Source organism: Xyrauchen texanus, chromosome 3, assembly GCF_025860055.1.
Source record: "Xyrauchen texanus isolate HMW12.3.18 chromosome 3, RBS_HiC_50CHRs, whole genome shotgun sequence".
NCBI lineage: Eukaryota > Metazoa > Chordata > Actinopteri > Cypriniformes > Catostomidae > Xyrauchen > Xyrauchen texanus.
In genome coordinates this window covers 38,109,436-38,132,699 of record NC_068278.1, presented here as the reverse complement: position 1 = coordinate 38,132,699, position 23,264 = coordinate 38,109,436, and the positions used below count along the sequence as shown (strand labels likewise).

The 23,264-nt window shown below is 37.4% G+C and overlaps 1 protein-coding gene across 2 annotated transcripts in view; it reads left to right on the top strand.

Moving 5' to 3' along the window:
• LOC127622492 (sarcoplasmic/endoplasmic reticulum calcium ATPase 3-like) overlaps positions 1-23,264 on the top strand; it is an 83,916-nt gene that overhangs the window by 40,830 nt on the left and 19,822 nt on the right. For both annotated transcript variants that reach the window (XM_052096593.1, XM_052096600.1), the window contains exons 6-10: positions 6,604-6,684; positions 6,787-6,872; positions 7,576-8,040; positions 22,697-22,785; positions 22,973-23,075. In XM_052096593.1, coding sequence (XP_051952553.1) covers positions 6,604-6,684; positions 6,787-6,872; positions 7,576-8,040; positions 22,697-22,785; positions 22,973-23,075 — 824 coding nt within the window. The remainder of the gene's footprint in view (positions 1-6,603; positions 6,685-6,786; positions 6,873-7,575; positions 8,041-22,696; positions 22,786-22,972; positions 23,076-23,264) is intronic.

Genomic DNA, 23,264 nt, shown 5'->3' with positions numbered 1-23,264 from the left:
CCAACAGAATGTCTTGTTGCATGTCGCCTGTCGCAGTTAGAGCTTGTTAAGGGCAAAAACTTGATTTATTGTTTGTTGTTTTATTGTGTAGCACATTGTAACATAGTTGCTATATACATTTCTAGACAGTTTAAGGAAGTGATGTCTTTTTGTTCCTTGAATGTTTCCTGCTAGACGCGAACTCGGACTGCGTTTTAAACTGGATATATCACCCTACAAAGAGCACTTTAAAGGGAGAACAATCATGGTAGTCATGCTGTAAGATCTGTTATCATGCTGTTACACATCCTGTGAAGTGTCAATGTTGCTCTAGCGGGCTAACACACTTTTGCTTCACTATGATAAATGATTGAGTCATCAATATATTAAAGTCTCCTCCCAATATTATATCATGAGGGATGCCAGCGTCTTGCAACGTCCTGTCAAGATCTATAAAAAAGCCCTGATCATCAGCATTAGGTGCTTAAATATTAGCTAAAATCAACCTTTGTCCCTGAATTTCTGCTAAAACAATAATGACTCTTCCTAATTTCTCTTTAATCTGTTTGATACATTTGAATTGTAGATGTTTACTTGTCAATGTAATGACTCCCCTGCTCTTACTTGAGCCAACACTAAAGAAAACATTACCACTCCATATCTTCCCAAATTTTTCAGCTTCCTGTGGGGAAAGATGTGTTTTTTGAAGAAACACTATATCATATTTCTTACGTTTAAGAAAAAAAATAATCTTCTTCTTTTATTGGGGTGCCCCAAACCATCCACATTATAAATGAAGAGAGACAATTCACTCATATTAACTTTTTGACATATACATTGACATTTTATGTCAAAAATAAAATTATAAAGACCACATTCCAATATTAGTGCCACAGTCAGACTCCGAACTTCCCCCAAAACCGTCAGATTGCTCAAGTGCAATCTATACAAATTTTCTGTGACAGAATTACATAACAGAAAATAATCTAGAAAATAAACTCCAGCCAATAGGCAGAATAAACAAAAATAATGTTACTTTTGTTACTCACAAAAGGTCTCTAAGGTGTGATCCTCCTCAGTCCATTAATTTTATGAAAGACATCGCTTGTGTACATATAGATATTTTGCGGCCATCCTTAGTATCAATTCTCAATTTGGCCAGGAACTTCAGTGTAAAAGCGACCCTTCGTTGAGTGTTATTCCACAAAACATACTCCAGCCACTAGGCAGAACCAACACAAAAAGAAACAAAAAGGCGCCCTGCTTCCTCATTCAAGTGTATGTACAGCGAGTCAATTCACTTGGGGGCCATGTGAAAATCACCAAATGGTTTACTCACCCCATTGTCTCTATGAAAGACAAAGCTTGCTGTGGGCATGTCAATATTTTGCGGCCATCCTTAGGATCTATTCTCCGCTTGGCCAGGAACATCAGTGCAAAAGCGACCTTCTGTTGATGTAAGAGTTTCTTGCATTCCTTGAATCGATCAGGTTTCTCTCTTGTTAAATTCGCAAAGTCTGGGAACAAGAAAATGTTGTGATTCTTCCAAGAAATCTTTCCTTTCCCCGCGCAACACAAGATATCGGATGATCTCAGAAATTTAGCCAGAATTGATCACAGCCTGTCTCCCTCAGTCGATTCTGCAAGTCGGGACACTGTGAGCTCGCTCGATTTCCAGCTTATGGCCTGTTATGTCGAGCAGACTCTGTAAGACCTCATCTAGGAATTTTACCATGCCTTTACCTTCTTCATACTCTGGAATTCTAACAAATCCAGATTATCGATCCATCTACCGACGTCCCCGATTCTTGTAACTAACTTATAGAATTTAGTTTCCAGTAATCGATCTACGTAGTACAGCAAGATCCTCTAAGTCGGCAACAACATTCGTCAACATCACAGACATTTTCGCCAGTTGCCGCTGAATATCTCCTGCCGCACCATCCAAATTGAGTCCCTGTTCTGCAGGCCTGTCAGAGGTATCAGCTTGAGCACGTAAGTGTCTGTTAATATCTCCAGAGCCTGAGGATTTTGAATTCTTTGCCATGTTGACTTCAAAGTACAGATATATAGCAGGGTGTTTTGAAAATCTCACCGGTTTATGACATAAAAATAATAAAAAACTAGCAAAGTGTGCAGAGCTTACTGTTTACACGTCTGACTCTCGTATGGTAATTAACGTTACTAACGTTAACACGATTGTCATAAAATGCCATTATTAAAATGTGGACCTTGATGTTCTGTGGCTGGATGCTTCCTGGATGCCTGCAACTAATGAAAATTAAAGTGTTTAGGTCTCAGAAAAGGCAAAGAAAACCGAACACATGAACCTCTTCAGTGAAGCGAGACGGCTGGATGGATTTTTGCAGTACTACTAACTGTAACATACATCTTATGTCTAGTAGGTGAATTCAATTTATGCTGACTAATTGTATGTTTGAGAGGTATAACTCTAAAAGTGGCTATTGCTCCCATTATGATGAGTGACCTGCACAAGTCATTTACTTTTACATTTAGCCATTTAGCAGACCCTTTTATTCAGACGAGACAAGAAAAGTATTTTTATCATTTAAAAATAAATCCATATCTTGTCCGCAGTTCACTTAGACAGCTTTATTGAACGGCTTCCTTGATTGTATCAGGAGCAATCCAATAATCCTGATCTCCCTACTGAGGAAATAATTGTGAACATCTAAACTATGCTACACTTTCATTGCCTCTCTCGCGTAGATGTACTCTGTATAAACAACTTGTCGGGATAAGTGACTTCAGGTAGATGTTTAATGTTTTTTTGAGAAAAGTTGTTGACTCTGAGTCTCTGAGGAACCAGTAATGGCACGTCGTTGTTTATTTTCAGTTTTTGCAAATATCTATTTTTTCTGCTTTAGGTAGACTCTTAAAGGAAGTGCAAGTGATTTTATTTTGACATTATTTTGGGTTGCTGCGCAGTAGCGTTCTAATTACTTTATTATTTACGTCCTTGAAATGGTATATAGGACTCCAGAACATTCTTAATGTAACCTTTTCATTTTTGCTGCTATATAGTTAAATGCAATGGCCTGGATGATTATTTTTATTTTTATTTTTTTGGACTATGAGGGGTTTTGGGCTTTTCCCTCATCCTGAGACCTTGAGCACTTCCTAGCCTACAAACTGAACATAATCGAGACAAAGTGAATTGGTCCAGGGGGAGAAGACTAAAGCTTTTTCCACTCCAGAGGTCTGCGGGGTTGGAAACGGCTGGCACTACATGGATCTTCCTGTAGTTTGCAATAATTTGGGATACAATGGGGGAAAGGGAGATGGTTTTCAGGTTCACATCTCTTCCAAATCTGTCCCAGGTTTGTAGCCATGGGAATCTACTAACGAGGTGTAGACACATTCTCACACACACACACATGCCGAGTTGCTTGTGCTGAGTTCATTGGTTATAGTTGTAGCATTTAACAGGTCCTGTTAAGTGGGAAGTGTTGGCAAGACGGAGGTGTTGTCAACTGCATCAGTTGAAATATTTCTCAATTTCTATCTAACCCGACTGCTTCGCTGACATAATCTCATTGCTAAGCACTATCAAACATGTGTAAACAAACATACAACAGCCCTAACTTAAAAACCCTTTCTATTTCTCTAGAGGTTGAATAATAATTACACATTGGAAAAAGGCAGTTATGAGAACTATAAATTGGTTACTACAGCAAAAAAAAATAAAAAAAATAACAAAATCATCCCAAACAAATGGCAACCAAAAATATGACCCACACACTCTTCGGCAGCCTTGCTGTTCCCTTCTCCTCACTATGCATTCCTTTCTGCATCCACATTTAGTGAGTGGCAATTCCATCGGAACTTTTGCTGCAGATCACCACCAAGAGAACTGGAGGTCGGAAAATACAGCGTTCAGCCACACTTTCTTCTTTTTTTTCGCACGCATGAGTGCTAGAGATATTTATAGTATTATTTACACATTTAATTTCCAGTCAGCCCAGCATTGTGTCAGCAGCATTAGGTCAATGTTATGGTTGTGGTGATCACAAAGTCCAAAGTGGAACTTTCCCTAGTCTGTTTCGGAAGCTCAAAAATAACATGCCCACTGCGCTAGAGGGGGTTTATAGGAATTCTGAAATATTTGGGAAAAGTTCAGACTTGGCTTATACAGTTTTCTTTGTTGCTCTGTCAGTTGGAGCTGCCCCTCTCTTTGGGATGAGTTACAGTGAAGTATCAAACCTTAAAACACTAAAGACATATCGTCATTCAGTCATAACCCCAGGCTCTTGGTCAGATTTGATCAGCATTCGCAAACACCTTGAACCATTCGACGTTTATAAGAAGGCATGCGTCACCTGTTCTAATCATGTTTATGCTCGGTGTCCATCCCGTTCTGTTTCCTGCTATCAGATGCTTGGCATCTACTGTCTTATTGTCTGTGTATATTTAGCTCACTTTGCACTGTTCTTGCTTGGTATGGAGGAAAACTTCAGCTGCTCATATTAGTATTTAGATGGGCTCAGTACCCATTCACAGTAACATGGAGTGGGTGAGAGACACCGCTGTGGGGGAGAGAGAGAAAGAGAGATAAAATCTGAGAGTTTTTGCCAGAGGAGTGCAAGAAAGCAGAAAGAGAGAGGTCTGTCCTTCTGGGAACACGAACAGGCTCCTGCCCGCCATGCCCTCTATATCCCACGCCTACATGGAGCAACCCCTCGATGGAGTTGTTCTCTCCCTCGGCCGACACCCCAGGCTGATGTGACCCATTCGTGCAATGTGGGAAGATGAGAGACAGTGTGGCTGAGATTGAGAAATCGTTTCCAGAGGGTTGGAAGGGATGAGCAGAAAGAATAGTAGAGAAAGTGAGATACAGTACATGCATTATAGTGTTATGCAAGTTGTGACAGTGACTAAGAAAATTATTAATTGAGCTGCAAAGCAGAGAGGTATGCCATCAATATCCTGACTCTCCCTTTCATCCTGTAAAATGTCTGGCATGAGTTCCTTTAACCTCCTTCAGAGATTCATATAAGCAAAATTTTTTTTTTATTTCTACCAGGGTTCCCACTGTCATAGAAAACCAGAATATTTTAGGGTGTTTTGAAGGAATAGTTGACCCATAAGTCACAATATACTCACCCTCATGTCGTTCCAAACCCCATATTAAATTGTTTTTACGTGGAACACAAAAAGAGATGTAATAATGAATATCACCGGCCACCTTTTCAATAAAGTGGCAGTACATAGTGACTCACTTTAAAGCTGAAAAAGAAAAAGACTTCTCACCAAAACCTATTGTATTGAAGACTTGGAATATGATACACAAGGTGCATGGACTATTTTATGATACTCTTGGGTCCTTTCTTATCTTTAAATTTAGGATCTGTCCACTGCCATTGTATTAAAAAGTTAGACTATGATTTACGTATACATTTAAAACACCTTTTGTGTTCCGCATAAGAGAGTCATATGGGTTTGGAACCATATGGGGGTGAGTCAATTATGACAGAGTCAGATTTTGTGAACTTACTGACACACCCAGCACTGCAGTTATAAATAGAACCACATAAAATCTGCACACTTATTTTCATATATTCTGTGGATTGGATTTAAACAGTAAATGTGTGAAATGAAGTTGAGAGTACAACCCTGTTATTGGTAGCAAAAAGCATTTAACAATGTATTTAATAAATAAACTTTCAAGTGGCAGGGATAAGTAGGACTTTGTGTATTTAAATTCTGGAGAAATCTGCAGAGCTTTCAGTGGAACTATGTGGGCACAGATTGCATAAATATGGAGCATTACACGTGTATATGCCATTATTCAGAAATGTTTTGGTAAAGTGTTGTTAAGTACATTTTTCAGAAAGAGCCTAGATGATTTTTAATAAGCTGGACTTTGGATTCTTATTTGCTGTACCATTGTTTGCTTGAGCTGTGAATACACATACAGATCTGGTTTTCCCTGCAGCTTGTTTGATGGGTGTATATCAAAACCATGTCATGAGATCTCAAGAAAGAACAAGAAAAGGTTAATTAAGTCAAGCTACTACAGAATATATCCTGCTCATTGCCTAAATGACTTCAAAAACTCACAAAACCCAGTTGAAAACAACACAAATTGATTGACTCAAAAGTTTTTCTTACTTTTGTATTAGAAACACGTCTTTTTCCTGGTAAATGTTGTGCATGAACCAAATATTGATCACTCGCTGTGTTCTCATCAGCCCAGTATTGACTAGTGTTCCAGTGTGTCTGCAGTTAATCTTTGAGTTACTGTAGTCTCTCTCTCTCTTTCTCTCTTTCTCTGCTTTAGTCACTTTTTTGTTGTGCTTCAGCCTTCAGGCTTTGTGTCCTAGTGGCTCTGCTTCAATCTATTGTAATTAAGTGTTTACCTTGTAAACAAGAGGTCAAGAACAGCCTTGAATGTATGCTATCCAGTGTGTGGACATGATTGAATTTCACTCCCTTGTATTATTTCATGTTTATGTTTGCAATTATAACCTCAGGAATATGCACCACTTCACATGGTGGTATGTGTACCACTTACCTTTTCTAACTGTCTCACATTTATCAGTAAGGTAGGCGTGCCTTTGCCTGCCTTTTGATGAAATAATTCCTGTTCCATTTTTTTTCTAGTTGGGGACAAGGTGCCAGCAGATATCAGGATCACTTCAATTAAATCCACCACCTTAAGAGTGGACCAGTCCATCCTCACAGGTACAATGGACTTCTGAGTGGAGAAGTGTGTGTGTGCGTGGGTGTGGTGTCTATCCAGATATCAATATCACTTGATTTAAAACTGTCTGTGTGTGATTTTAGGTGAGTCTGTGTCTGTTATCAAACACACTGACCCTGTGCCAGACCCTCGAGCTGTCAATCAAGATAAGAAGAACATGCTGTTTTCTGTAAGCACTTCACTTCCTGATTTGGAAGCAGAACTATGTGTCTCATTTGCATATTCAATAAGCAATAAGTTACTTCATCTACAGTTTCAACATACCCACCTTTTTTAGCTTTCTCATTTTTCTGTCTCCGTGTCTTTATCGCTTTCTTTGTCTCTCTAGTTAGGATAAGTACGTCTGACGCATTCTGTTCTTGCACGTCTGAACATATTCTTCCTGTCTGTTCATATGCCATCATTCACTCTACGCAGGAATGCCTTTTTCCACTCTCAATCCACTTTGATTGCATTAACATCTTTTGGGAATAGGTAACACCTCAGGTGATGTTATTGACCCAGATAATGATCTGGTATAGCTTCAGAGCTAATGCAGTCTGCCTCTGTCTTCTTCTTTGGTCATTTATAACAAATTGTACTTGGGTGATGTGCTTTTATATTGCAGGTTTATGCTTTTTTCCACACATCATGGTAATGAAAGATGTAGTCTCGCATTAAGGGAAAATTTCCCAAATGACATTATGGCCAACTTAGTTACACGCCACATAAGTCAATGAATTTTCCAAGCCACATTTTATAAAATTATATGGGTCCAAGGAACCACTGACGCTGTTGATGTTTCCATACAAGCCTGTGAAGAGATCAGAAAAAGTGTAAATTTCTCATACATACATGTGTTTATGTATTCATGTGCTCATCTCTTCCAAAAGGGCACAAACATTGCTGCAGGTCGGGCCATCGGGGTAGTTGTGTCCACTGCTGTTTCCACTGAAATCGGTAAGATCCGTAATCAGATGGCGGCCACTGAACAAGAAAAGACTCCGCTGCAGCAGAAGCTAGATGAGTTCGGTCAACAGCTCTCGAAGGTTATCTCCCTCATCTGCATCGCCGTGTGGGTCATTAACATCGGCCATTTTGCTGACCCGGTCCACGGTGGCTCCTGGATCAGAGGTGCCATCTACTACTTCAAGATAGCCGTGGCCTTGGCTGTGGCGGCTATACCAGAAGGTCTGCCGGCTGTTATTACCACCTGCCTGGCACTGGGCACCCGTCGCATGGCCAAGAAAAATGCCATTGTCCGTTCACTGCCCTCAGTTGAGACCCTAGGATGCACCTCCGTTATCTGCTCAGACAAGACAGGAACCCTGACGACCAACCAGATGTCTGTATGCAGGGTGAGTGTTGCTGCTGTCTGAGTCAGATGTAGAGATTTTTATTTTATGTCTATGTTAATGACAACTTCATTTTTCATTCTCAGTCTTTTACTGACATGTGGTCCTTTTTGAGCTTTATTTTTCTCTACAACCAGAGCCAAAATTTATTTTTGACTGTCATAATGTCTTTAAAATTTAGAGTTCTATTCAATTTTCAAGACAAAATTTGACTTGTGATGGATTCGCTTGATGAATTCCCCTTTTTTTTATGAGAACTTCAGGGCAGAGAGCATACGATGAATTCCTTCTTGACCACATCTCAGAATTCTTTCCCAGTGACTCCAGACCTGTGTTTGTGCTCTTTACTGTGGTTTCTAAAGTACCGGCAGGTGGGGTACTACTGTGGTTTTAACCGTCAGAGCATTCCTTTGATTCTGTGCCAGGGACTCTCATAAAGAGTGTGATGCAATGGCATAAGCTTCTCTGGCTGCAATATCGAAGACCAGAGAAACACGTCAGGCAGAACATGAGAGGTGAGATAGAGTTAGAAATACCAAACTGGTCGTATGCCAAATATCAATCCAGAGCAGGTTCAAAGGCAGTGCGCACAATTACAGCAGCACTTTGAAACTAGACTTGTATTTTTTCTGAAGAAAATGTGAGTGCCTCTTGCTTGTGTAAATCACGCTGCCTCAGTGCTAGGGAGTTTTGGGTGGTGGCCAGGGTATTACTATGCGGTTGCTAGGGCATTGCTAAGTGGTTGATTAAAGATGCTCTCAGTAATTCTAATCCAATACACTTTTTGTGCAAACATCTCCTCACAGTCTGCTAGCTCTCCATTCTGTGGGTGGGCAGAATACATTTTTTTGTATTTGTACACAGCCCTGACAATGTAAATGGGACAAAAACAAAGTGGAACAGACCAATCCACACAACACTACTCCAGCCAGTCAGCAACAGGGGGTTGTTCTTGCGTGTGCACAGGATCGGGGGTGGGGGCAGAGCGAGGGGGAAATTCATAAGAAGAGCAACGGTAAATCTGGCTGATGAGAACTTTCTAAATTCCAAGGAGGACAAATGGCTGAGAAACAGACCAAGAGAAAAAGGTCAAACCTCTAATATAAACTAAAAAAGTATTATGATAAGTCGAGGGCTAGGAGCCACGTCAACTTCAGCGAGCCTTTTCAGCCGTGGAGAGACCTCCGAGAGGTAAAAGGCTTGAAGACGGATGCAGAAGTTGCTCTTTGACTTCTCGATAGGTGGGCAACATAAATGTTGCTATGTTTCACAGAACCCATATATGCTGTTGTTGTGATGTTAGATTTAGTAGCAGTTGAGTTGTGAGTGTCTGGAGCTGGTGTGCATAAAACCGTCTTGCTTGCATGAAGGGAGGAGTGTGTTTGTTTTGGTAGTTGAGTTCGAATATCAACAGTGTTTCTCAGGAATCACCAAGTCATAAATGGCCGTCCACAAGTCTATATGATATTCTAGTCCCTTGATTTGGGACTTCAGTGCCCTCTTCAATGTATATTTAGTCTATGGGATTTTATTCCCACACATTTATTACTTGTCTGAGATGTGAAAATCTAAAATCTGATTGGAAAAGTAATACAAAAAGTAGCACAAACATTGCTATATGAGAAGAGTTACGCGCCAAAGTTTAATACTTAGAGCTAAGAGACAGACAAAGACAAAGAGCAACAAAGTGAGACATGGAACTGCAACTTTGTGTCAAAATCATTGAAGCCATCACCTTTCTTGCCTGTTAAGAGTATAATATTCTTACTCAACTGTAAAGCTCAGTATTTAACTGTAGGGTTCCCGGTATAACCTATCAGTATTACCTACATGTAAACTGTTGGTTTGTGGATCATCTTTTAACAATCTAGTTTACCCATGCAAACCCATGAACACTACCACTGAATTGGGAGCTTTTTTTCCATGGAATTTGTTTCTTTCATTCCTTCCGTGGTCACACCTACATGTTCTCTTAAGAGAGAAAAGCAAGTGCCCATGTTTGTGTTGGCACAGCCCTGTTTCCCGTGTACGATACACACTAAGATGACTCTGTCAGAACAATTTAATCAGTATTTTTTATTGACTTTTGCCCTTGTGTTTTAAGTTGATGTAATCATCATTTCAGCCCTTCACTCTGGCCTTGAGGCTCTTGAACTTGCCTGAGAGGTTATGTTAAATGCCTTAGTCATTAGTACCTCCAGTTTCTTGGATGTGCTGGACAGAGAATCTTTCATAGGTACCCTTGAAGAGCAATATAGTGTTGTGGTTCTTTTAATATTTGTTGTTTCCAGAGAACCAGGACATGTAGATCTCCTTGTGTTAATCAATCTACTGACAGATTTGTGCAATGCTCTATGTCACTCAAGGTGTATGCATGGGTATGTATGCAGTGGAAAATCCTCAAAACTTGTTCAGACAGGATGGCAGGGCTTGATTGCAACATCGTTCCCATTAAGTTTCTGCACTTAAGACTTGACTGCCACTGCAAACGTGGATTTATCGAGACCACATGCTTTTTGTCAGACCCGTCAGCCAGAACCAAATCTGTTCACAGTCATGTGAAACCTGGTTCTGACTTCGGGCCATTATATTGTAGTATTTTTTTAATAAATTTAAATATATTTTGTATTAAAAATCAGGGAGCAGTAAAAGCTTGGAAAATATATTCTTTGTTTTCATTCTGCTTCTTCCACCCTTTACATTCATCTGTCTCATTTCAGGTTTTCTGACCAGTGTTTCCCCAATTTAAATTCAGCAGCGGTCCACCACAAAAAATTCACATGGTTCATTAATAATCTTGACAAAGCGTAATGCACGCTATCCTTAGTCAGCTGCACACTTTCTACACTGCTTGCAGTAGTGATGTTTAGTTTGTGAATTAGTCTTTTTGAATAATTTGTGTGAACGAATCGTTCTCATTCACCTCCATACGGTCTCATCTTTCTTGTTCATTGACGTCTCTCCCATTCGAAGCCAATGAGTTCTAGTTTTAAAAGGAGCAAGACTGCTTTGGTGACTTTAGCATGAACCAATAGCATTTGAGTGCAAGCTATGACAGAGCATATCATTGGTTTGACCCTCTGAATGTATACGCCCCTTCACAACCAGTGAGGATTAGGATCAGTTGACCGGCTGAAGGAGAGGAGTTATGTCGTTCGTTTGCATTGGTAATCTTGTTCAACAAAAAAAGTGACTGTTGACATTACAATGAAATTAGGAAGTAATTAATTAACTTTTAGGCTTTTATATTTGTCTTTTGTATAGTCATGAACAGAGGTTCACAAAATTATAGCTTTGTTGGTTGTCATTTGTGGGGAAAATGCTTATGATGTTTAAACACTGCTGAATTCTCCAAGTATATTTGTAGATGTGCACATTTAAATAAAGTATAATTAGGCTTGTTATGGTTTGATGACTCACTCAAAACACATAAATGACATTAATTTGTGCCACCTACTGATTAAGATGTGATTCACAAAAATTGTCACTCAACGAATCAGTGAACAAATCTGAATGACAGACAGAGAAACATAATTTATAGTTAATTCACTCTACTAAATAAATGTGACATTTATCGTAGTAATAATAGGTTTTGTGGTGTTTAATATAACTTTATATAAGTTGTGAATGATTGATTCATGTTCTATATTTTTTGATAATAAATGGTTAACAAAAAAGAATGATTAAGGACAGATGAAATGAACTGCTAATAAATAGACAGTTCTGAAATTCAAGATAACATTTATTTGATGAATATAAAACAGATGTCATGTTTAGATGTGTTTTTGTTCATGTATTGATTCCATATATTTTATTTTGAAAAGTTTAGTTCCTGTTTCCTAGTCATGTGATGTCCTGTTTTCCCTCCATGTTCATGTGTCTTGTTTTCATTGGTTTATTGTTTAATTATCTTGTTCAGAGTTCTGTTTGTTTATTGGTTTATGTTCCCCCATGTCATGCATTTAAGCTACCTCAAACATGAGGTTGCCATTGTCCTTTGTTGAGTATTGTTGGTGTAGCGTCATGTGTAGTCATATTCAAGTCTAGTTTAAGTCATGTCATGTTTTTGTCAAGTCTAGTTCATGTTTATGTTCATGTTTTTAGTTAGGGTTTTTGGATATTCACTATTGTAAATAACCTGCACTTGGGTTCGTCATCGCATCATCGTCTGCTCCTGTGTCATTGAGACAATTATTGATTATTTGACTATTTGTACTACAGCTATCTGGGCTTCCAGTGCCCTTTAAGTGTCAAAAGCCCCAAGTAAATAAACACACAAAAGGCAAACATGAATAACCCATCTATAATGATTCTAAAGGTTGTTTTAAGCTATTTCTCCACCAACGCATGTAAATACGGGTCCGGTGTTATGGGCTCGTGGACATGCACACAGCAGTACACTGCTGAAAAAAAATCCTAGGGGAAACACTGCTTGTGGCATTTATGATAAAAAATCAAAAAATCATGATTGTAATATTGGAGTCATGTGACTGTTTTTTTTTTTTCCAGAAGAAGGCTTATATAAAAAGGTCCCTCGCGTTTCAATTGTTATCTCTGCCATTGATTTGATTGTTTTCAAAGAAAGTTGGTCTTTGTATGTTTGTGTCTGTATGTGTAGGCATGCGTGTTTTGCTGAGTTTAATCCTGTCCCATGGTGTGGGGTTGTTGTAATGCCCCAGGGCACTTGCGTGTGTGTGTGTGTGTGTGTGTGTGTGTGTGTGTGTGTGTGTGTGTGTGTGTGTTCTGGGCTGTGTGTCTGCCCAAGGTTTCTCCTATGTTTAACAGCAGGGAGTTCCCTATGTGCAAAAGCAGCTTAATCCCCGCAAGTGCCTGGAACCTTCCCACTTTGGCATGGTAAATATTTCCTAACTCTGTGCTATCAAACTGATCCCAGAACTTCAAACATTATGGTGAGCAATGTAGTCAGACATCAGGACATTTACTTTATCAGCTCTGCACTTGTTGTTACACTTAAGAGAACTTATGTTTGAACAAACATGACATTGAGTAAATAATAACATAATTTTCACAGATTGCACTGATGATGATTTCCCAAATTAAACCTGGTTAAATCTAATAAACCCTGTCAATCGACCCCCTTAATTAACCCTATAATAGTGTGTCATCAACATGATCAAAACTTTGCTTTGCTAGAAGTCTACTGCCTCCTGGTTGAAGTTTCCCTGCTCTTCTGGAAGTAGAAGACCTTGTAATATAATTTCCAAAATGGCACCTTTATGAAGCACGTATTTTGTTGTGAAATATTTGCTAATTTAAAAAAAGTTAAAATAACAATAATGTTTGTGTTATTACAAAGTGAGTATTTGCTGAAATGAAGCAACTGCGCTTGATTAGAAATTATGTACATTATTTTGTTAGAATTTTCTTTGAATTGAAATTATTTATAATTCATGTTGAAAATCATGTATCAAATATGATAGAACAGGCTTTTGAGGTATGTCGCTCAAGGATCAAAAACAGCTTTGAAAATACTTACATATTTTCTATAAGATACTGTATATTTACAGTGTGATCTGATATTTAAAGTTAATTTTATGTATGGAGCCTGCTCTGTCATTATAAAAGATCTAATTGTTTTACATTGTAAGCTAATATGTCACCTTACTATTACCTCCTGATGACATTTAAAAAAATACCAAGCTATAAAAGAAAGATTTTTTTTTTAAATACAATTTATTATGTATATATTTATTATGATTTATAATTTAATCACTCTAAAATTTAAATTGCTCACATTTTAAATATGGCATATTGGATGAAACTAGATACTTTAATCTTTCAACTAAAACAGGTTTCAATGTAAAAACTTAATTAGGTTTCTTAACCGATTTAGTTTTTTTGCCATTTCTCCCAAAGACAAACTCTGCAGTGATTGGTGCCATGTTGTTTTGTCACATGACTAGTGATGTCCAGTTCGTGAACAAATCATTGTTCTTTTTTAGTGAACGAGTTGAACTAGTTCACCAAATTGGGCTGAATTATTTGAAACAGTTCACGTCTCGAGTCAACACTGATCCACAAGTTAATCTATCTTAACCTGTCTCTCGGATGTGCCTGACACTCTGAATCGAAATGAGCCAATAACCGGGAGCAATATGATCCTAGAACTGGTGATATCTGCTTTTGCCAAATCTTCTTTGCAATTAACCGCTCTAACTAGTTCATAAATCAGACTGAACACTTGGGTTGAACAGTTCTCGAGTCAACAGTACAATGAGTATCTCACAGCAGTTCTCCAGTCAACAGTACACTGAACTGAGAATCGCCTCTTTCGGAGGTGTCCAACATACTGAGAACCGATGAGCTGCTGACATAGAGCATGTGTGTGATTAAGGGGCGAAATGTATGTTTCAGATGTATTTTGTTGAACAACAGATAGTGTAACAAATAAAATACACTGACCCGAGGACAGCAGCTCTCGTGTCAGCAGTACATTGAGTCAATCACAGCAGTTTGCGAGTCACCAGTACACTGAATTGAGAATCGCCTCTTTCGGACATCAGTGAGCAGCTGATGAGCATGCGATGCCAGAGTATTAGCATTATATATATAGTAACGTCATTACATGATGACGTAAATGAACTGGTGAACCAGTTCATTGAAACGAACTGTCAGAAAGAATCGGTTCGTGGAAATGAATCATACTTCATATCATTATACATGACTCCTGTCATTATACATCGAAAGTTTAAACCCTTACTGACAGAGTCTTCTGAACTGAGATCAGTCGGTTTAAATTAATTACAATTATGCAATGCGTATAGCAATGCCTATTTACAACGTCCACGCATGTGTACACTGGGTCGCACAAGTTTAATATTTTGCCATAAAATTCAGGCATTTTTTAAGTGTGACATAAGTGTCTAAAAGTATCCAAATAAGTTTTCCAATATATATTTTCATATAGTAAAGTGTAGGTGGATCATCAGCAGCCTTACACAGAAGCAGGGAGCTTCTTCAATGTCTTCACCTCACCTTTCTCTGGTTGGCAAGGTTACAGTGCTGTGGGCAGGCTGGTGGCTTATTGTAGGTCACACAAATACACGTTGGAGAAATATCTGCCTTATCTCACAAATTTGCAAGTTTGTGTTTGTAGGCCCTACTAAATTAAGTTGGATTAATGCTTAAAACGAGAAGAAAACCAAATACACATGTATTCAAGATGCATTCTCTTTAAACAAGTTCTATACAAATTTGCTTTTTAGATGTATTTACCTAATTTTAAGGATATTTAGATATTTTTACTGGAAAACAAGAGAAATTTACTGATTAAGAAAATAATATTGGCATTGTACCTCTTTATTTTCCACTTACACTCAAATGTTTAATGTGACCTTCTCAAGGTAATTAAAGTAATATATCTTAAGGAAAAGCTTAGCTTTCCCTGCTTCTAATTGCCCAGGGCAGGCTGGGCTTTGTGTTTGTCTGGGTTTTATTCTTTTATTCTTTCCAACCTCCTCCCATCACCCCTTAGCTTCCCGGATGTCACCCAGCAAGGGATTCCTGCCTGCCATCCCCAATTTCCTTCATATTTTTGTACTCTCATTTCTATGCCACTCACGCTGTTCCTTGCATCTGCTGCAGCTTGATCCAGGAACGCCTCAGGGAGCAAAAGATGTCACACATTTGCGGCTTTATAGAAGCCATTCACTCTTCTCACATTTTGTAGACTTATTTCATTGTACTTTGTGCTGTCCTTGTTTGTCAAAGAATTCAATAGTCCTTATTTTAATGTGCATTGTTATTCAATATTCATAGACAATTTTTGTTGCATTGAAATACACTGTAAAGGGATAAATGGAAAGGAGGAGGCAAGATCCGTCTTGACAATATAAATAATATTTTAACTAAGAACTTAAACAAAAAGACAAACGCACAAAGGTGTCAAACAGCTGCCCGTAAATCACTCACTGCATTCCCCATTTGGTCTTTATCTCTCTCTGAGGCTTAATCAATCAGCTTCACACAATGTGCCCTATTGGGACAGTACATCGTTCAGGTGTCATAGTTGCTAATGTGGAAGTTGCTGCTATATAAGGAGGAAGTGTAAGTGACTCAAATTTTTTTTCACTCTTGTACTCATTCTGAAAAATGCACATCCTTATCAGAAGCTTATAGTTACTTATCACTGCATGCTACTTTGTTCCTTGGTAGCTGTTTCTATGACAACATATAGCAACATGGTTTCATGTCTGTTAAGACATTGGTTGGAGTGGTGCTAATCTGATTTTAAAATGAATAAACATTAACATTACAAAATGCTAGCAGTAACCCTCCCCAATATGTTTTTCTTTAGATTCTCTATTATGTTGTCATTGGAGATTTTATTTGTTGGTACACTTAAAAGGACTTATGTTTGGAACAAACATAATGATTAGTAAATTATAACAGAATATTCTTTTTTGATTAAGTCTTGCTTTAATTTATATTTTTTTATTGTGGGTGCTGTACAAATAACCTGGCCCAGATAGACACTTTTATTTCTCATCTACTGAACTTATTGTAGTTGGACATCTATTAAATCCTGTGAATTTAAAGGTATTGTTGGCCAAAAATGAAAATTGTCATCATATACTCCCCCTTTCACACCTCTTCTCTGGAACTCAATTCATTTTTTAAGATAATCTTGGCCACTTTTTTCCATGTAAAAAAAATATATTAAATGGAGGCTCTAGCTGTCAAGCTCGAGAATGACAAAAGAAAAGGAAAAAAATGCCATAAAAGTATAGATTTCATGTCTTCTGAAGCCATACGATAGATTTGTGTGAGGATCACATTGAAATTTATGTTATGTCTGAGCAGAGGAAACCACAAGTGTAGTTTATCACAGTAACTAGGGACATATTTGACAACAAGAAAGTTTCCAAATACTTTTGTATTATTTATTTTAAACAGTATAAGTTTTTATGATTTAAAATCTGTTAAAACTCATTTTGTGATTTATTTTTATTTAATAAATTTTTTGGTCACTTTATATTAGGTGGCCTTAACTACTATGTACTAACATTAAATACATACAAGACTATGTATTTACTCTGTAACTACATGTTGTTCTGCAAACTTCCCTCCTTTGCTGCTATTGAGGTTTAGGTACGGGTAGGTTTAGGAGTAAGTGTTGGGTTAGGGGTTATATTTAGATTTATGCATTTGGCAGACGCTTTTATCCAAAGCGACTTACAGTGCACTTATTACAGGGACAATCCTCCCGGAGCAACCTGGATTAAGTGTCTTGCTCAAGGACACATTGGTGGTGGCTGTGGGGATCGAACCAGCGACCTTCTGATTACCAGTTAGGTTTTAAATGCAGGTACTTTAAATGTAATTACAATGCAACAACATGTGTGTACATAATAAGTACATTGTTTCAAATGGTTAAGTACATAGTAGTTAAGGCCACCTAATATAAAGTGGGTCCTATTTTTTAACACAGTATAATTTTTATTCTAATGCAATGAAACTCACATTAAGTCTGGCTTAATTGTCTAAATGCTTTCTAGGACCTCTGTATATCTTTGGGATTGATGGGTGTTTGTATTCTATGGGTGCCATGCAGGCCTACAAATAACTGAAAATGACATTACAAATGAAGATGCCTAGTATCCAGAGTTCTGAGTGTACCCTGATACTGGGCAAGCAACTGGTTTTTATTTTCCTCCTCAACACTTGTTTACAAAATCTGTTTGCATGTTGTGACTCTGGAAATTGAGCCACACAGATACCTTTGCGACGGAAATGTTTTTCATGAAAGAGAACCTGCTTTTTATATTTTCAACTTGTGGTTAGGAAAAGCTAGCTTTCTCTTCAAACAATTCAAGAAGTCATTTTGATTCATGATGTAATGTTCCCAAAATATGTTAAAAAACAATATATTGAAACATATGTATGCTATTTCAAGACATCATCTTTATTGATGCCATACATGGAATTTGTAAATTTTTAAAAAGCTAAAATGTGTCCAAAAATTATGTTTTTTAAATTAATATTTGACAATGTACCAAGTTAGAAGGACCTCTGTATAATTAACAGCATTAGCTAGGAGACCATTTCTTTCCTATGCAAGCAAAATGTCATTATAACTAATCCCTGAAATATAATTGACTATCATTAATAATAATCAATATTAATGATAATGTTAAATGACATAGTCTTCGGTATGTCTTTTGTGTCGATGAAGGGATACTTCAGCCTTACTGCTGGTGCTGTGGGGGTACCATTTGTTTTAAAGTCTTTAGAGCATGATCCTGCCCCCTGATTGCTTTGTGTTTTCCACAATTAACTTTAAACAAGAAGTAGAAGTACTGTGAAGCACAGAAAGTTTCACTGTTAACTGCTTCATTAATTCTTTAATTAGACACTTTTAATTAAGTCTTGCTCTGAGTGAAATCAAGCCAATAAAACACTGTGTTTCTGTGTGTGTGTGTGTGTGTGTGTGTGTGTGTGTGTGTGTGTGTGTGTGTGTGTGTGTGAGCGTGTATTTATCACTTTGTGGGGACCAAATGTCCCCATAAGGATAGTAAAACCCGAAATGTTTGACCTTGTGGGGACATTTTGTCGGTCCCCATGAGGAAAACAGCTAATAAATCATACTAAATTATGTTTTTTGAAAATGTAATAATGCAGAAAGTTTTCTGTGAGGGTTAGGTTTAGGGGTTGGGTTAGGTTTAGGGGATAGAATATAAAGTTTGTACAGTATAAAAACCATTATATCTATGGAAAGTCCCCATAAAACATGGAAACACAACACGTGTGTGTGTGTGTGTGTGTGTGTGTGTGTGTGTGTGTGTGTGTGTGTGTGTGTGTGTGTGTGTGTGTGTGTGTGTGTGTGTGTGTGTGTGTGTGTGTGTGTTTGAGACCTTTCATATGATCTTCATATTGAGGAAGTGCCTATTTGTTGCTACTTGGCAAGATTTATCTTAGCAATGTCTAAGTTTAGATGCTTCATTATAGAACCGATTGCAGATGTTGGTGAGAACCTGCTTCTGGAATCTGTTTGTGGCCAACATAAGCAAAAATACTGTATATTGTTTATCACAATATGTTCTAAAAAAAAAAATTTTTGACCATGTGTAAAGGAAACTGGGGCTAGTACTCACATGAGGGAAGTTGTCACAAGAGCTATATATCAGTATTGCTAAGATTTGGGTCAAAGTCCAATTGTTCACATATGTGTTTTCTTCAGCAGAGGTTTTGTATGTTGGTTTCAGACATCTAGTTGTAAACATCCTAAATTGAAAAAAAAAAAATAAAGTGTGAATTCTACCCTCTAAAGTACATTTTCACTATCATTATATTTTTGTCGTAGCTTTTGTGTAAATCAGCAAACATAATCAAACCACATTGGCATACATTCAAGCAAGGGTCAACTATATTATAAAGCTAGATTTTACAGGATAGTTTTTATCAGAGTGGCTTTTCGCATGTTTAAATGTCATACATTTATACAATTAATTAATTGCAGTATTTGTTGGCCAAAACTATATTTTTGAGTTTTACCTTTTCCATTTTTGTTGTTTCATGAATCGTTTTGTGCCATACAGTTGTTTTAATACATGTAGCCGAAAAGCCTATTAAAGGCTGTTTAATGCAGGCATAGATTTAAAGAGATTTTGTTTTGGTTGTTGTGAATGTGGAAGCACGTTCCCCCATCACCTCCAATGTTCACATTAAATATACGCCACTTTATTTACACGGTTTATTGGCAAGCTCTTAAGCTTAAAATTATTTTGTATTTGAGGAGACTAACCAGAAAAAACAAGTAGCCTAATTGATTACTCGTAAATTAAAAAGTACATTAAAAATCGACATTATAAACGGCACTGACAAGGAAAAGGTGGAAACAACACTGTGGCATGTACCAACATAAGTTACAAGACTTTTCCATTTACACATCATCTCCCTTACTAAAAAGTATCATGTTTATTATAGTAACATTAACTGGTATTAACACAGAAATGTTACACATTCATATTAATTATATTATAGTGATTCTATTAGTCTTAAGTTTTATTACAACTATGAAATTTATAGTTAAAGTTTCAAAATGTGTTTAGACTATTAGTTTTTTTTATATCAAATACTATAGTTTTATTTTTAGAAAGACTATCTACATTGACCTAACCACGGTAATGAGCAGACATCAGTGGTCTCACCTGTGCTTATGGCCTTATTTTTAAACATACCACTGCTACACAATGGAAGAGTAATGATCAACTTTTATAAGGGAAAGTACTGACAATTTTGAATGTAGGGTATTAAGTCTGGACTTCCTTTATACACAAGCTACTGACAAAGTTGTTCTATGTTCTATCCTACTCCTTATCTGACATGTTTGCTTTCAGATTTTCCAAGAGATGGCTTAATTCATTAGGCCTGTGTAAATGCATCTCATTCTCGTTCAAATAAAATGTCCAAACAAATGCATGCAGTTAAAGTCTCCAGTTACCTTTATCACTTATTGTGGAGTGGGAGATTTTGGTTAGTGAAAATGATGAGTGGCTAATGACTTTGGAAAACCACAATCACAGTGGCCGGGTAGCCAAAAAGTTAATGTCAAGCCCTGCACATACATGAAATGTATATTTTGTTTAATTCAAAAACGTTACTGAGAACGGTTTCAAGACAACTTCCAAAAGCTATTCTTTTCTTTTACAAAAATTGTATATACAATATGCATAAAAAAAAAATTATAATAATTAAAAAACAAAAATAAACATTTTATAAAAAAAACAAAAAACATTTGCACTTACCAAAGCTTATACTTACTGCATTAGGGTAATGCATATATATATATTTATACATAAACTCAGAGTCTACATTAAGGCTATCACATTTTTATCAATTCATATGTTGTTATTCAGAAAAAAACAAGTGGTGAAAGTTGGGTTTTTACTATAAGTGTTCTTCAGATGTTCAATGATTTCACGCACAAACACACAAACTGATCTGATACGCTTCAGAGTTTCTTGTACCACTTCACATTTTCTTGCGGATCCTCATTTGTTGGTATGCATAGCTCTATCAAGAACTGAATACTAATAGATTACAATACAATAAGGGTCAAAATATTGCAAGTATTGCCAAACTTGATTTTACCTGAAAGCATATGCCATCATTTCTCAACCAACACCTTTTTGACACATAACCATAGTGCCTGCCAGTGGACTTGATTGTAACTTGATTTTGATAGATATTAAGACTGATAGTACAGTATAATTCAGCATTGCCTATGGAAGGCAAATGTGCAAAGGAAAATCATTTTGCGAAAGTGTTTTCAATAGTTGACTAGTTGCTGCAGGAAAAGTATTCGATTAGTCAATTACTCGTGCACATACCTAGTCGTCACAAAAGGTGACCGTGTGTTTGGTGTCTATTTTTCCTTAGCAAGAATGGTGAAATGTCAGTCTTCAAGGTATTTGGCTTTTAAATAATCTTTCAAAAATCAAATTAACCTAAGAAATATTCACTGCAAAAAGTGTGACAACTAACTATTTCCTATTTACAATATATAAATAAATGGATCATCCAAATATTAATTAATAATTGCTACAGGTACATCACTCAATCTGATCACTTCTCCATGTTTGACAGCATCAGAACAAACGCTAGTACAATTCCACACCACAGAGGATGCCTCTTTTTTCTCTAAGAAGCTCTTCCTCTTAGTAAATTTTAATTGATCAGAACACCCATGTTTTTTTTCACAAATGCAAAAGAATGTTTTATTTGTTTATCATATCAACCAGTATATTGCCCACCTTCGTTTATGTCTAAGAGCGTGTGTGTTTAACCATCCCTGTGGCTATTGATCTTGAACAACAGCATTTAAGACGCTGTCCACAGACATCATATTTATCATGATAAAACACATTTCAGCAAATCCACCTACAGCATAATAAACATTACGATGCCTTCCAATATCAAGATTAATTTTTGCTGTGCTGCTCTCTCATTCCCACCACACAATTCCATTTCAGAGCTGTCATCTGTACAAAGAGGTGGGGCTTACGATCGATGCTCTTCAGCAAATTGGCTTTATCAGTTCCATTCCACCATCCACCTGTTTCATCTGCCCCTATGCCCGCTCACTGTAACGAAGGGGACAGCGAGGAATTAAGAGATTAATTTTCTATGCTGAAACTCGCCTAGGGCTGGCACTGCTCCCACTAGCTCATTTCAGTGTTATGAATGTCATAGCAAAGACTCCCTAACCTGTCAAAAACACTGGAGCAATGCATTGTGTGTTTGGCTAATTAGTCTGGTATGTCAGGTTGAACTCTTCTTTACCTCCTCTTGTTTTTCAGATGTATTGTTATTGTAAGCAAAAACATTGTAAGCAAAATTATGGTTTGCTCTCTCGGTTTTATTTTTTATAGTTTCAACTTGCATAATTACAATTATAACCACTTTTAATTGGTAATATGAGGTTAGAACTTTATGTGCCAGTGTTTCCACAGTCTGGAAGGACATTTTAAATTTAAAATTGTAATTTAATGCTCTGGGAAAGTGATTGAAATCTTCAAAAAGTACATAGAATTGGTCAATAGAAGTGGAAACTCCTTAGTATGCTTACTGTAATTATCTGGACTCTGTAGATTATTCATGCTACCTCTCTGCCTTGTCCCCTTTCTGTCTCTTTTAGATGTTTGTGGTTAATAAGGCTGATGACACCAGCTGCTCCCTTCACGAGTTCAGCATCACTGGCTCAACCTATGCTCCAGAGGGACAAGTGTAAGAACACACACACACACATGCACACACACTCAGAGCCTTTGATCCCTAAAACATGTTAAATTGTTTAATAGCACTACCTCTGTCATTTTTCCTCCCCCAAATAATCTAAAACTCATTCTGGAAACTTAGGTTGTATCCAACGTGATCATTTTTCACTCTCTTATATGGACGTTTTTTTCCTCAGGCTAAAAGCTGATAGGCCAGTGCAGTGTGGAGTCTACGATGGTCTAGTGGAGCTGGCTACTATCTGCTCCCTGTGCAACGATTCCTCGCTGGACTATAATGAGGTCAGCAGTGTGCATGTGGATCTGTGTATGACTCTCTAGCCTCTTATTTTGCATTCAAACCTCCAATACCATATTTACCCTTTTGAGTTTAACAAAGAGCCTTATTCAGTCTTGTCTGTCCTACTCTCATTGCTGAAGTGTTAACCATTCACCCTCTGTTCCTCAGGCATAGACGGCTTTTTAATTAGC